At 42.4% G+C, this 15,874-nt stretch overlaps 1 protein-coding gene across 1 annotated transcript; it reads left to right on the top strand.

Moving 5' to 3' along the window:
* Nucleotides 1-1,312: 1,312 nt before the first annotated feature.
* On the top strand, nucleotides 1,313-5,048 carry atf4a (activating transcription factor 4a). Its single transcript, XM_082190354.1, has 3 exons — nucleotides 1,313-1,472; nucleotides 3,038-3,382; nucleotides 4,034-5,048. The coding sequence occupies exons 2-3, from the start codon at nucleotides 3,160-3,162 to the stop codon at nucleotides 4,816-4,818; spliced, it is 1,008 nt and encodes a 335-aa protein (XP_082046480.1). The 5' UTR covers nucleotides 1,313-1,472; nucleotides 3,038-3,159; the 3' UTR covers nucleotides 4,819-5,048.
* The last annotated feature ends 10,826 nt before the right edge of the window (nucleotides 5,049-15,874 follow it).

The raw sequence follows: 15,874 nt of genomic DNA, 5'->3' as shown, positions 1-15,874 counted from the left end.
TTTTTTACAATATTACATTGCAAATATACTAACAAAATGTTTACTTTCTCTAAATATATTAAAAGTATATTAGCATCATGCTTTTAACTATTTTCACAATACAACCTTTAACACACTAAGTAACAAAAAATAGTACTTTAGTATATTTTCTAAAGATATATTTTAGAAAAATATAGTTGAAGTGAAAATTCTGTTTAATTTTTAAAAGTGTATTTATTTGCACTTTATTAAACATATATTTTAAGTATAGGCTATTTTAACTGTGTGCTGGAAATGATTGTAACAATGCATTGAAAGTATACTTTCAAAATACATTATAGTATACAATAGTAATTTGTTCAAAGTATGCACTTTGTAGTATTTGGAATTAGCCAAAGATATTGAGCCTAAACTTTTACTCAAATAGCCTATATATCACACCACGGCAGCCTCGTGAAAGTGCACCGACATGCGCATCGAGAGCTTCGACACACACACACACACACACACACACACACACACACACACACACACACACACACACATTTACAGACACACACTCAACTCTCTCTCTCTCTCTCTCTCACTTCATGTCTAGCTACTGTCCTCATAAAAGGCAAAAACGCAAAAAATATATATAAATACACTTATGGTATATTCCTTGTATGTTTCGAAGACACTCGTAATGAATTTGTAATGTAATTGTAACACAGATAAAGTACACTTTAATATCACTAATTAAGCGTGTAGGCTAATTAGTCCCTTCACAGTCATATACTTATACTAAGTAGGCCTATACTTGAAGTTGGTCCAATTTAGTACACAAAAGTACACTAAATACACTTGAAGTTATGCTTTACTACAATTCAATTACAACTAAAATATAAGTACAATATTAGTTGTTTCAAAATAGCACACTTCAAGTTAACTAATCATTAACACACTTGAAGTATACTGACAATTAGTCTGGCTGCAAGTATACTTAGCATTTATTTATTTTCACCAGGGACATGATCTACCATGAGAACGTTAATAATACATTTTCATTTTATACTTTAGTCGTTGTTGTTATTCTTTGTTTTATACATTCTGAACTGTATTTACAATGCCTTGTATTTGTCTTGTTTTTTGTTGCATTGTACTTGTCTGTAATTTAACAAAAAAAAAAAGAAAAAAAAAGAGAACGTTAAAATTTAGGTACTATTTGTTTGCTAGATGTACAGGCTCATAAACCAATCAGCATCCAGATACAGGCGGAGTGACACGAGGAGATTGTGTGCGGCGGAAGGTCACAGTGTGGGTGTGATGTGTGAGTATATAACCGGAAGCGCTGCCACTTCCACGTTTTCTCTCTCTCGCGCTCCAGTCTCTCCGCACACAGCTCTCTCTCCCGCGGGAATCATGGCAGTTTAGCGGCGTGCAGCGGCTACATACGCGGCGGCAAATCCGGCAGTGCAGAGGTCAAGTGCACTGGCTCTTTTTGGCAAAATGGCGTAAGTATATCTCATCTTTTGACGTTTGATGTAGTGGTGTAATAATACGGATTTGCATAAACTCGTCCAACTTTTGAAAATCTGTTGAATTTGTTAAACTAACCCAGTTTGACGATTTTAACACTGTGTTGCTGAGTATAGTCTGTTTTCGAGCGATCTTTATATAGTCTGTTTTTGAGCGATCTTTGTTTGTTTTGATTCGTCCGTCTTGTTTTGACAGACTGACACGCGCTAATCCATAAAATAAACAATCGGACTTTTTTAACGGCAACGTGGCACCACAAAATGGCGCGCGCGCGCTCTTTCCGCGTGACCGCGGCCCCATAGTGAGTGCTGGAAATGGCGCGAGGTCGTCAGGGACACGTCATTTGCAGGAACCAGGGGGCGGGGTTTACCGTTCTTATGACCATATTAGGAAATGTTGTAGGGAAGGGCGGGGAAATTCCCGCCTAGAGGCGATTTACTAACTGTGGTAAATATAGTTCTAAGTAGGAGGATTTTAGGGTTGGTAAATATTAGGGAAGTAGATGTGTGTGTTGGCAGTAAATGTGTGTGTCGGCTGTAGGGAGTTTTTTAATGGGCTAAGCTTGAATCCCTTAAGGCAGTTTAGAGACTGGATAAACTGGTTCATGCGGTTTAGAGACTGGATAAACTGGTTTATGGTGCTGGTAATCACAACTGGTTAAGATTAGGAACATTTTATTTCCTTTAAGAAATAAATGGCCAGTTTTTGTCACGTTAAATCTTCCCTCCAGCAAGGGTTGGGCACTGAGAACCAGTTCTACTTAAAAAAAAAAAAACTTTCATGGTCTTTGGGTGTTAATCTTTGAGAAACGCCTGCGTTCATCCACTGAGTTCACAGTACTATATTAAAATATGCAACGTTTAAATAAAAAATAATGAACTCTTATGAGTTGATGCATGTGGAAACCTGTTTCCATTGAACTTTATTTGTGACAACGATTAATAGTGTGAATGCGGTCTTCTCCCTCCAGATATTGTCCATTCTCAAAATCACTATAATACTCATAAGGTTCTTGGCCTATAAGCTTAAAACATAATTTACACTCAAATCAAATACAGTCAAACCAAAAATTCAGTCACCAAATTTCATATTTTATATCTTTTTTTTACTAGTGTGTGGAGGACACTAGTTCATCTTGTAAGAATCAAAATAAACTGACATATTATACCCAAACATTCTTCATACAATGAATACCAGCAATAATGATTCTGACACTTTGACCTGATCATGTTCATCACACACAGAGTGAACAAAATGAAGCACTGCTTGGTGATTGGTTGAGCTAAACTGGTATTATCTAATTGTGTAGTTAAATTTAACAGCTGACAGATATTCAACATAATTCATGTGTGAGACAGTCTAACAGAAGGACGGACAAAACCTTATTGTTATTGTCATATTGTATTACCATTTTCTAAACTATAGCGAATAAACTGATAATGTGAGAAATGTTGAAGGAGTCTGTGTCTCATTCCCTCTACAGTGAGATGTGTGTGTGTGTGGTTGCGTCTCTAATGCCCTGATGTTTGCTGTGTTTCAGGTCTCTCGTGTCCTCCACCCTCAGCTCTGCTGCTGTAGACAGCATAACCACAGCGTACACACACACACACTCACTCGAACCCCTTCAGCTTCACCATCATCATCACACTCTGAGCATCTGCCATGTCTCAGACGAGCGTGGAGGCCCTGATCCTGGGGCCCTCATCTCTGACGGCTGACCACTTCGGGCCCCTGCTGGACGAAGACGAGGAGCGCTCTCTCTCTGCGGGGTCTTCCTCACCCCTCTCCTCTTCCTCATGTCTCTCGCCCCTCTCTCCCTCTCCTCACGCTTCTGTAGGGTGTAAAGATCTGCAGGCGCTCTCCTGGACTCCAGAGCAGAGTAAAGGTGATGACTTCACTACACACACACACACACACACACACACACTGGGTGACTTCACACACACACTGGGCGACTTCACTGCGCACGCACACACACACTCTGGGCGACTTCACTGCACGCACACACACTCTGGGCGACTTCACTGCACGCACACACACACACTCTGGATGACTTAACTGCACGCACAAATACACACTGGGTAACTTCACTACACATATATTGGATGGCTTCACTAACGGCTTCCTGCACACACACTGTAGACGACTTCACCTCGCACACACATGAACACTGGAGGACTTCACTGCACACACACTAGACAAGATCACTACACACATGCACACACAAACACACTGGGTGACTTCACTGCGCACACACACTGGAAACTTTAAAATGCATCACATTAATATGCAAAAAAGCACCTCATTTGATTTTGTGATTTTCATGCAGTTTATCTTGACTAAGACTGAAATATGAATTCATAAAAACTAGACATATTATTAAATCTAATAAAAATGGCAGAAACTTTTAAAGTTTTAACTTAAACTAAAATATAAATAAATTCACAATATTACTGAAAACTAGTAGTCTCCTGATGATATTAAAATAATCTCTCTCTCTCGCTCTCCCTCTTCCTTCTCTCTCTCCCTCCAACAGGCGATGTGTTTTCCGGCATGGATTGGATGACAGAAAAATTAGACCTGAGTGACTTTGACCTGGATTCTCTGATCGGGTCATGTGACTCAGACGAGCCGCCCAGTTCTCCTGAAGATCTGCTGGCCTGTCTGGATACTGATATGGATCTGGACCTGGATTCCCTCCCGTTCTGCTCCTCAGATCTGGACCTGCCGCTGACCCTCGACCTCCCCATCCCAGAACCATCGGAAACACCCGCCGAGATCAAATCCGAGCCTGATCCCGCCGACACGTTAGATCTGGGAAGTGAAGTATCCGTGCTTCCGACTCCCGGGATCATGCTAAGTCTGAGTCCATCTCACATCATAGTGGTTCTGAGTCCGAAAGAGGAGGCGAGCAGCGCCGACGATTCATCCGATAGCGATAGTGGAATCTCAGTGTCCGAATCCCCGACTCACCAACCAGATCCGAAACCCCCAGGATCCTCCAGAACCAAACCCTACTCCAGAACCGACCCGGATCCAGTGGTCACAGGCCGAGTGAAGGCCGGTCCCGGCGCTCCTAAAGTGGTGGAGAAGAAGCTGAAGAAGATGGAGCAGAACAAAACGGCAGCGACCCGGTACCGGCAGAAGAAGCGGGTCGAGCAGGAGGTTCTGTCCCACGAGTGCGCCGACCTGGAGAAGAGGAACCGCGAGCTGGCGGAGAAGGCAGAATCCATCAGTCGGGAAATCAAATATCTCACAGATCTCATGGAGGAAGTTCGATCCGCCAAGAACCGCAGGAGCAAAGCTAAAGCCCAGGAGTAGGTTCTGATCCGGCGTGTGGAACACTGGAGATCGTCTGCACTGTTAAACTCTTTCACTGATTCATCCTCCCGTTCTCGTCCAGCAAGGGCTCATCATTCTCTGTTGTTACACTGAATCTGTTGCTTGTAAATATGCTATTTAAAACTAGCTAAACACGCTAGCTCTGTCTGGAAGTGTGTTAGCTTGTAAAAGCGCTTCACTGTTTTCTATTAAAGACGCATCAAACACAACTCTTCTGTCGACTGAGTGTTGGAGTCTCTGCTCTACAGTATCTGAAACATGTTTGCCTACACTTCTACCTCAAACATCTTGAGGGTTTATAGTGTGACTGTAGGATACAGGACGTCAGTGCGATAAGTGTGAGATTCATATAAGATGTGTGTTAAACAGCTGGATTACATAATCAGATTATAAAAATTATATTGTAGTTCAATATTACATTTTATAATAGTCATAATTGAGACTAGTTACTTTTTTATTGGTTACATTATTACTTAATGTACACAAAATAGCAGTAAATATTCATAATTCATTCTCAGTTTTTTCTTTGAAATATTCTTTTTTTTATTACACAAGAGGCCACAGCAAACGCACTTACTCACAAACACACACTTACTCACAAACTCACTCACTCACAAACACTCACTCACAAACACACACACTTAAACACACACGCTTACTCACAAACACACTTACAAACACACTTACACTTACTCACAAACACACACACTCACTCACAAACACACTCACAAACTCACTCACAAACACACTTAAACACACACGCTTACTCACAAACACACTTACAAACACACTCACACTTACAAACACTCACACACACTTACAAACACACGCTTACTCACAAACACACTTACAAACACACTCACACACACTTACAAACACACTCACTCACAAACACACTTACAAACACACGCTTACTCAAACACTCACACACTTACAAACACACACACTTACTCACAAACACGCACACACTCACACACTTACAAACACACTCACTCACAAACACACACACACACTTACAAACACTCACAAACACACACACACTTACAAACACTTACAAACACACGCACTTACTCACAAACACACTCACTCACAAACACACACACTTACAAACACACGCTTACTCACAAACACACTCACACACTTACAAACACACACACTTACAAACACACTCACAAACACACACTTAAAAACACACGCTTACTCACAAACACGCTCACACACTTACAAACACACACACACTTACAAACACGCTTACAAACACACACACACGCTTACAAACACACACACACTCGCACAGTATATCTTCATTTTTAAATTGTACACATTTATGCTTTATTAACTTTTCATGAACTTCCAAACCTGCAGTTCCTTCACAAACACCGGCTTGTAATGTTTAATGCGCTTAATTTAGGTGATGACACATCTCCAACACAATTGTTATGTTCTCTTATTCTTATGTCTCTATAGTAGTAGATTATCCTGTTCAAATCTATATAAGTTTGCTAAAAGTAGTCAAAGGAATCCATAATCAAAAAGTAGTCTGATTATATTACACACACTGTCTGTTAGAGAGTGTGTGTGTGAGCGAGAGATATACTAAATAATTTAATTTATCATTTTAATATCTGCCACTTCTGTCTCTGGTTCCCAGAATGTCTATAATGTTCATTATATTACCTAAAATGTGTTGGAATAGATTACATTACTAACTAGTTTTCATATATTTATACTGAACACACACACTCCACAACACACACACTCTCTACAAGAGTACAATACTGTAGTTTAGACTACACTCCACAACACACACACTCTACAACACACACACTCCACAACACACACACTCTACAACACAACATTCCACAACACACACACTCCACAACACAACACACTCTACAACACAACATTCCATAACACACGCACTCCACAACACACACACACCACAACACTCCACAACACACACACAACACTCCAGAACACACTCCACAACACACAACACTCCACAACACACACACTCCACAACACACACACAACACTCCAGAACACACTCCACAACACACAACACTCCACAACACACACAACACAACACTCCACAACACACTCCAGAACACACACACACACTCCACAACACAACACTCCACAACACACACACACTCCACAACACAACACTCCACAACACACACACACACACACACACACACACACACACACACACACACACACACACACAACACTCCACAAAGCACACACAACACAACACTCCACAACACACTTCAGAACACACACACACTCCACAACACAACACTCCACAACACACACACACACACACACACACACACACACACACACACACTCCACAACACACACACTCCACAACACTCCACAACACACACACTCCACAACACACAACACTCCACTACACACAACACTCCACAACACACTACACTCCACAACACACTCCAGAACACACTCCACAACACACACACACACACACACACTCCACAACACAACACTCCACAACACACTCCACAACACTCCACAACACTCCACAACACACACACTCCACAACACACACACAACACTCCAGAACACACTCCACAACACACAACACTCCACAACACACACACACAACACAACACTCCACAACACACTCCAGAACACACACACACTCCACAACACAACACTCCACAACACACAACACTCCACAACACACTCCACAACACACACACACAACACTCCACAACACACACACAACACTCCACAAAGCACACACAACACAACACTCCACAACACACTTCAGAACACACACACACTCCACAACACAACACTCCACAACACACACACACACACACACACACACACACACACACACACACACACACACACACACACACACACACACACACACACTCCACAACACACACACTCCACAACACTCCACAACACACACACTCCACAACACACAACACTCCACTACACACAACACTCCACAACACACTCCAGAACACACTCCACAACACACACACACACACTCCACAACACAACACTCCACAACACACTCCACAACACTCCACAACACTCCACAACACACACACTCCACAACACACACACAACACTCCAGAACACACTCCACAACACACAACACTCCACAACACACACACACAACACAACACTCCACAACACACTCCAGAACACACACACACTCCACAACACAACACTCCACAACACACAACACTCCACAACACTCCACAACACACTCCACAACACACACACACACAACACTCCACAACACTCCACAAAGCACACACAACACAACACTCCACAACACACTTCAGAACACACACACACTCCACAACACAACACTCCACAACACACTCCACAACACACATACACACACACACACACACACACACACACACACACACACACACACACACACACACACACACACACACACACTCACACACTCCACAACACACACACTCCACAACACTCCACAACACACACACTCCACAACACACACTCCACAACACTCCACTACACACAACACTCCACAACACACTACACTTCACTCCACAACACACTCCAGAACACACTCCACAACACAACACTCCACAACACACAACACTCCACAACACACACACACACACACACAACACTCCACAACACACACACACTCCACAACACAACACACACACACACACACACACACACACACACACACACACACACACACACACACACACACACACACACACACTCCACAACACTCCACAACACAACACTCAACAACACAACACTCCACAACACACTACACTCCACAACACTCCACAACACACACACTCCACAACACTCCACAACACACACACACTCCACAACACAACACTCCACAACACACACACTCCACAACACACACACACACACACACACACACACACACACACACACACACACACACACACACTCCACAACACAACACTCCACAACACACTACACTCCACAACACTCCACAACACACTACACTCCACAACACACAACACAACACAACACTCCACAACACACACACTCCACAACACTCCACAACACAACACTCCACAACACACTACACTCCACAACACACAACACTCCACAACACACACACTCCACAACACTCCACAACACACTACACTCCACAACACAACACTCCACAACACACTACACTCCACAACACTCCACAACACACAACACTCCACAACACACACACTCCACAACACACACACTCCACAACACACTACACTCCACAACACACAACACTCCACAACACAACACTCAACAACACAACACAACACTCCACAACACACTACACTCCACAACACTCCACAACACACACACTCCACAACACTCCACAACACACACACTCCACAACACACACACACTCCACAACACAACACTCCACAACACACACACTCCACAACACACACACACACACACACACACACACACACACACACACACACACACACACACACACACACACACACACACACACACACACACACACACACACACACACACACACTCCACAACACTCCACAACACACTACACTCCACAACACACTACACTCCACAACACAACACTCCACAACACACTACACTCCACAACACACAACACTCCACAACACAACACTCCACAACACACACACACTCCACAACACACACACTCCACAACACTCCACAACACACTCCACTCCACAACACACAACACTCCACAACACAACACTCCACAACACACTACACTCCACAACACACAACACACACACTCCACAACACAACACTCCACAACACACTACACTCCACAACACACAACACTCCACAACACAACACTCCACAACACAACACTCCACAACACACAACACTCCACAACACACACACTCCACAACACAACACAACACACACACTCCACAACACAACACTCAACAACACAACACTCCACAACACTCCACTCCACAACACAACACTCCACAACACACTACACTCCACAACACACAACACTCCACAACACACACACACTCCACAACACTCCACAACACAACACTCCACAACACACTACAGTCCACAACACTCCACAACACTCCACAACACACTACACTCCACAACACTCCACAACACAACACTCCACAACACCCCACAACACTCCACAACACAACACTCCACTCCACAACACCCCACAACACTCCACAACACAACACCCCACAACACTCCACTCCACAACACAACACTCCACTCCACAACACTCCACAACAAAACACTCCACAACACAACACTCCACTCCACAACACTCCACTCCACAACACTCCACAACATACTACACTCCACAACACAACACTCCACTCCACAACACCCCACAACACAACACTCCACAACACACACACTCCACAACACTCCACTCCACTCCACAACACAACACTCCACAACACAACACAACACAACACAACACAACACAACACAACACAACACTCCACAACACCCCACAACACAACACTCCACAACACAACACTCCACTCCACAACACAACACTCCACAACACAACACTCCACTCCACATCACAACACCCCACAACACTCCACAACACCCCACAACACAACACTCCACAACACAACACCCCACAACACTCCACAACACAACACCCCACAACACAACACTCCACAACACAACACCCCACAACACCCCACAACACAACACTCCACAACACCCCACAACACAACACTCCACAACACAACACAACCCTCCACAACACAACACTCCACAACACAACACTCCACAACACAACACCCCACAACACTCCACAACACAACACCCCACAACACAACACTCCACAACACCCCACAACACAACACCCCACAACACAACACACTACACTCCACAACACTCCACAACACACTACACTCCACAACACTCCACAACACAACACTTCACAACACCCCACAACACAACACCCCACAACACACACTCCACAACACACTACACTCCACAACACAACACCCCACAACACTCCACAACACAACACCCCACAACACACTCCACAACACACTCCACAACACACTACACTCCACAACACACATCACAACACTCCACAACACAACACTCCACAACACACAACACTCCACAACACACACACTCCACAACACAACACACACACTCCACAACACAACACTCAACAACACAACACAACACTCCACAACACTCCACTCCACAACACAACACTCCACAACACACTACACTCCACAACACACAACACTCCACAACACACACACACACTCCACAACACTCCACAACACAACACAACACTCCACAACACACTACAGTCCACAACACTCCACAACACAACACTCCACAACACACTCCACTCCACAACACAACACCCCACAACACTCCACAACACAACACTCCACTCCACAACACTCCACAACACAACACCCCACAACACTCCACAACACTCCACTCCACAACACTCCACTCCACAACAAAACACTCCACAACACAACACTCCACTCCAAAACACTCCACTCCACAACACTCCACTCCACAACACTCCACAACATACTACACTCCACAACACTCCACAACACAACACAACACTCCACAACACAACACTCCACTCCACAACACCCCACAACACAACACTCCACAACACACACACTCCACAACACTCCACTCCACAACACAACACAACACTCCACAACACAACACTCCACAACACCCCACAACACTCCACAACACAACACTCCACAACACAACACTCCACTCGACAACACAACACTCCACAACACAACACCCCACAACACTCCACAACACCCCACAACACAACACTCCACAACACCCCACAACACAACACTCCACAACACAACACAACCCTCCACAACACAACACTCCACAACACAACACCCCACAACACTCCACAACACAACACCCCACAACACAACACTCCACAACACCCCACAACACAACACCCCACAACACAACACTCCACAACACACTACACTCCACAACACTCCACAACACAACACTCCACAACACACTACACTCCACAACACTCCACAACACAACACTCCACAACACCCCACAACACAACACCCCACAACACACACTCCACAACACACTACACTCCACAACACAACACCCCACAACACTCCACAACACAACACCCCACAACACAACACCCCACAACACTCCACAACACAACACCCCACAACACTCCACAACACAACACCCCACAACACTCCACAACACAACACTCCACAACACAACACCCCACAACACAACACTCCACAACACAACACCCCACAACACTCCACAAATAACCCCTGAAATGATGACTTCAGGAAACTAATTGATACATTTAGATAAATATATTTCATACATTATAGCATATTATAATACAACTTATTAGGCCTATATATTTATAGAATAGCAAAGTAGGCCTAATCAATATAACGTACTAGACTGAACCACATAGAAGTGAAATATAAAGGCTATCATGATCATTTTGCCAAAAAAGAACCATGGATTTGTTTAGTTTATAATACGTTTTATTTTTAACTTAAACAAATACAAAATATATCATTCAAAACTCTTCGGCTCAGACTGCATTTGAAGAAAAATAAACACACCAGTTTTCTGTAGCCTTGTGCGAACTTATTCAATAGAATGTTCTTTCCAGTGCAAAAAAATAATATTTTTTTAAATTTAATTAGACAACATTTTAAGGAAGAGTAGTGCAAATATCTTTATATAATTATACTTCCATTATAGTTAACTTTCTTTCCAGTGCAAAACAATAATACATAAAAAAACAGCTAATAAAGAAAATATAAAATATTGCACTCAAATACTGCATTCAAGCAATACAACACCTGTATGTATATGTGTGTGCTCTCTTCTCTTTCGCTGCTCGGAGGCAGTCATTTTTACATTTCCCGCTGTTGTCACTTGTCGTCATCGTTGCTACGATACGTGACTCACAATGACTGAAACTATGAAGGTAAAATAGTAGCAAAACTCGAGAGCACGTAGATGTGAATTTGAGAACTTGTACAATAAATATTGGTACTTGTACATGAACATTTACACTCACAGCTCCAATGTGAAAACCTGTAAAATAAAAATCTGAAGTTGAATGTTGAAATTTGCACTCGCATACAATAGTCACAAACCTGTATTCTGAATCTGAAGCTGCAGACAAGTAGACACAAATGTGTAAAATGTCATTCACAGAAATACAACGACAGACACAAACTTGTAATATATATTTTGCGTTTAATCTTACATTCACATTCGCGGTACTACCTCAATTAGGCACTTGCAACTTATCAAATCTGTCACTGCAATTTCAAATTTCGCGCCTTGACTTTTGCTACTCTTTTCGCGATTAATCAGGTGCAAAACTAACTTGTGCACTTGAAACTCAGAGGCGGTGAGAGAGAAAGGGGGGCGGGGGTGGGGGGGTCAAAGGAGCCGTTTTATTGGTTGGCACCTAGCCAATGAAATGGGACTTCGATGATGTCACGAAACCCCCGTGCACTGAAACGCTAACATGGCTTAATGCATTATTAGACTGATATTAAAAGAAATAAACGATATTATCAAACTCAGGAAACACAATGCTAATAATGCATACTACAGAAAAGCAGATGAGCACAGAATATGACAAAAGAAAGCAAATGTGTGTTCAGTGCAAATAAACTTGCCTGTGTTTTATTAATAATGTAACGAATTATGTGTTTTTTTGTTATTGTTTATTTTATTTTATAACTGTTGGTCCATTAAGCCTCATTAAGCGTTTTCTTGGTTTTCTATGGGAGGAAAACGTACAATTAAACGCGTTGCGTTCATCTTCTGTGCTCAATTGCTTTTCTGTGTGCTTTGTTTGTATGGTGTTTCCTGAGTTTGGTCTTTTAATACCACTGTCTCAATTAAACGCGTTGCGTTCATATTCTGTGCTCATCTGCTTTTCTGTAGTATGCATTATTAGCATTGTGTTTACTGAGTTTGATAATATCGTTTATTTCTTTTAAAGTCGGCATGAAACGGAAGTTGAGATTGTCATTTTTTCCTTGTTGTGACGTATATCCGAGTGAAACGGCTTCTGAAATTAGAAAAAAAATGTAGGGCGGGGCTTGATTTCGTCCTTCGGGAATTGATTGGATCGCTGGAGGTTGGGCGTTGCAAACAAAATGGAGGCAGATTTGAATGCCAGTTTACATTCAGTTGTGTAGGATTTCTCTCCACCGGACTCCCCACCGTTACTCTCCCATGAAGGATTTTTTATTGAGGAGCCCGGCGACGAGAACGAGGACGAGCAGCTAAATTTTCAGGCAGGAATCAGCCCATATTTATATGAGCCTCCAGCGAACCAAGATGAGTCAAGTCAAGTTATCAGTCAAGTTCACCATCGAGAGCATCTCGACGTGTCCGATAAGTAAATAACTAGATTTAGATAAGATAGATAGCCTACCATTCGGACACTTCGAGATGCTCTCGAGGGTGAACTTGACTGATAACTTGACTTGACTCAAAACGAGACAGACACCGATAGCCGCACCCTCATCGGCTCTGGCCGCACCCTTTCGCCATGGCACGTGACCGAAAGAGAAAAGAGGTCGTTTCGAGGGGGGAGGGAAGGGTAATGTATTTGATTAAAGATTATAAGGGTAAATGAATTTTTAAAAAATAATGAAGTGCACAGATAAATCATTTATAATAAACACTACAATATTACATATAAAAAGAAGATTTGTCAAATTTGATTTCATGCCGACTTTAATATCAGTCTAATGCATTAAGCCATGTTAGCGTTTCAGTGCACGCGGGTTTCGTGACATCATCGAAGTCCCATTTCATTGGCTAGGTGCCAACCAATAAAACGGCTCCTTTGACCCCCCCACCCCCGCCCCCGCCCCCGCCCCCCTTTCTCTCTCACCGCCTCTGAGTTTCAAGAGCACAAGTTAGTAGAGGTGGGCGATACTCCAAATTTCGGTATCGATCCGATACCAAGTAAATACAGGGCCAGTATCGCCGATATCGATACCGATACCTATACTTTTTCGTTTTAAAAGCATGCACTTGAACTTATGCACTTTCCTGTGCTAGAGCAGTGTGTCATGATTTATGAGGTGAATGCATCATTAATATGCTAAATCTGAATACGTTTTCATGACTACTAAATATTTTGTGATTTGTGCTCTCAACTCGCCTGTAATTATTAGTCAGTGACTTTTACAAAACTACCCTAATTATAGTAAAAGTACTATTGTACACTAGCCTACTGTTTAAAAGTTTGGGGTCTGTAAGATTTTTTATTCTCTTCTGCATTTATTTGATCAAAAATACAGTAAAATCTGTAATATTACAATTTAACATAGGCTATCTGTTTTCTATGTCATACTAAACTGTAATTTATTCAAGTGATCAAAGCTGAATTTTCGGCATCATTACTCCAGTCATGATGATAATTCATTTTAATATGCTGATTTACAGCTCAGGAAACATTTCTTATTATTATCAATGTTGAAAACAGTTTCATATTTTTTGTGGAAACCATGATGCAGAATTATTTGATGAACAAAGTTTAAAAAGAACAGCATTTATGAAGTAGTTTTTTTTTAACAGTGAAAAACCCTTGACTGTCACTTTTGATCAGTTGAATGCATTGCTCCTTGTTGAATAAAAATATTAATTTCATTAAAAAAATCTTACTGACGTCAACATTTTGAACCGTTATATACACTTTTGCTTTGTTTATTAAAAAAAAATACCCGATTGTTTCTCTGTCATCTAAGCAAGGCTTTGTTTCCCAAACGCACTGGTCCTGTGAGCTCAGCGAAGCACCAGCATCGAACGCTCTGGGATTGATTGGTCTCGTCTTGTATCCAGATGACTAGGAGAAAAAGTTCTAGCCTACACAATTATCCGCTAACATTCGCTTATTTTTCCACTTAGAAGCTTATTTTACGCACTGAATTGCGTGCTAAATTAATAAAAATTACTGGTAAAAAAA

This window comes from Leuciscus leuciscus, assembly GCF_965113295.1.
Source record: "Leuciscus leuciscus genome assembly, chromosome: 14".
Lineage (NCBI taxonomy): Eukaryota > Metazoa > Chordata > Actinopteri > Cypriniformes > Leuciscidae > Leuciscus > Leuciscus leuciscus.
Note: the sequence above shows the minus strand (reverse complement) of the source record. Positions and strands in the feature narration are given on the sequence as shown.

Coding starts and splice junctions, on each gene's coding strand:
- atf4a (XM_082190354.1), top strand. CDS start 3,160: ATGTCTCAGACGAGCGTGGAGGCCCTGATCCTGGGGCCCTCATCTCTG. Junction 3,383..4,033: donor GACTCCAGAGCAGAGTAAAG/GTGATGACTTCA, acceptor TCCCTCCAACAG/GCGATGTGTTTTCCGGCATG.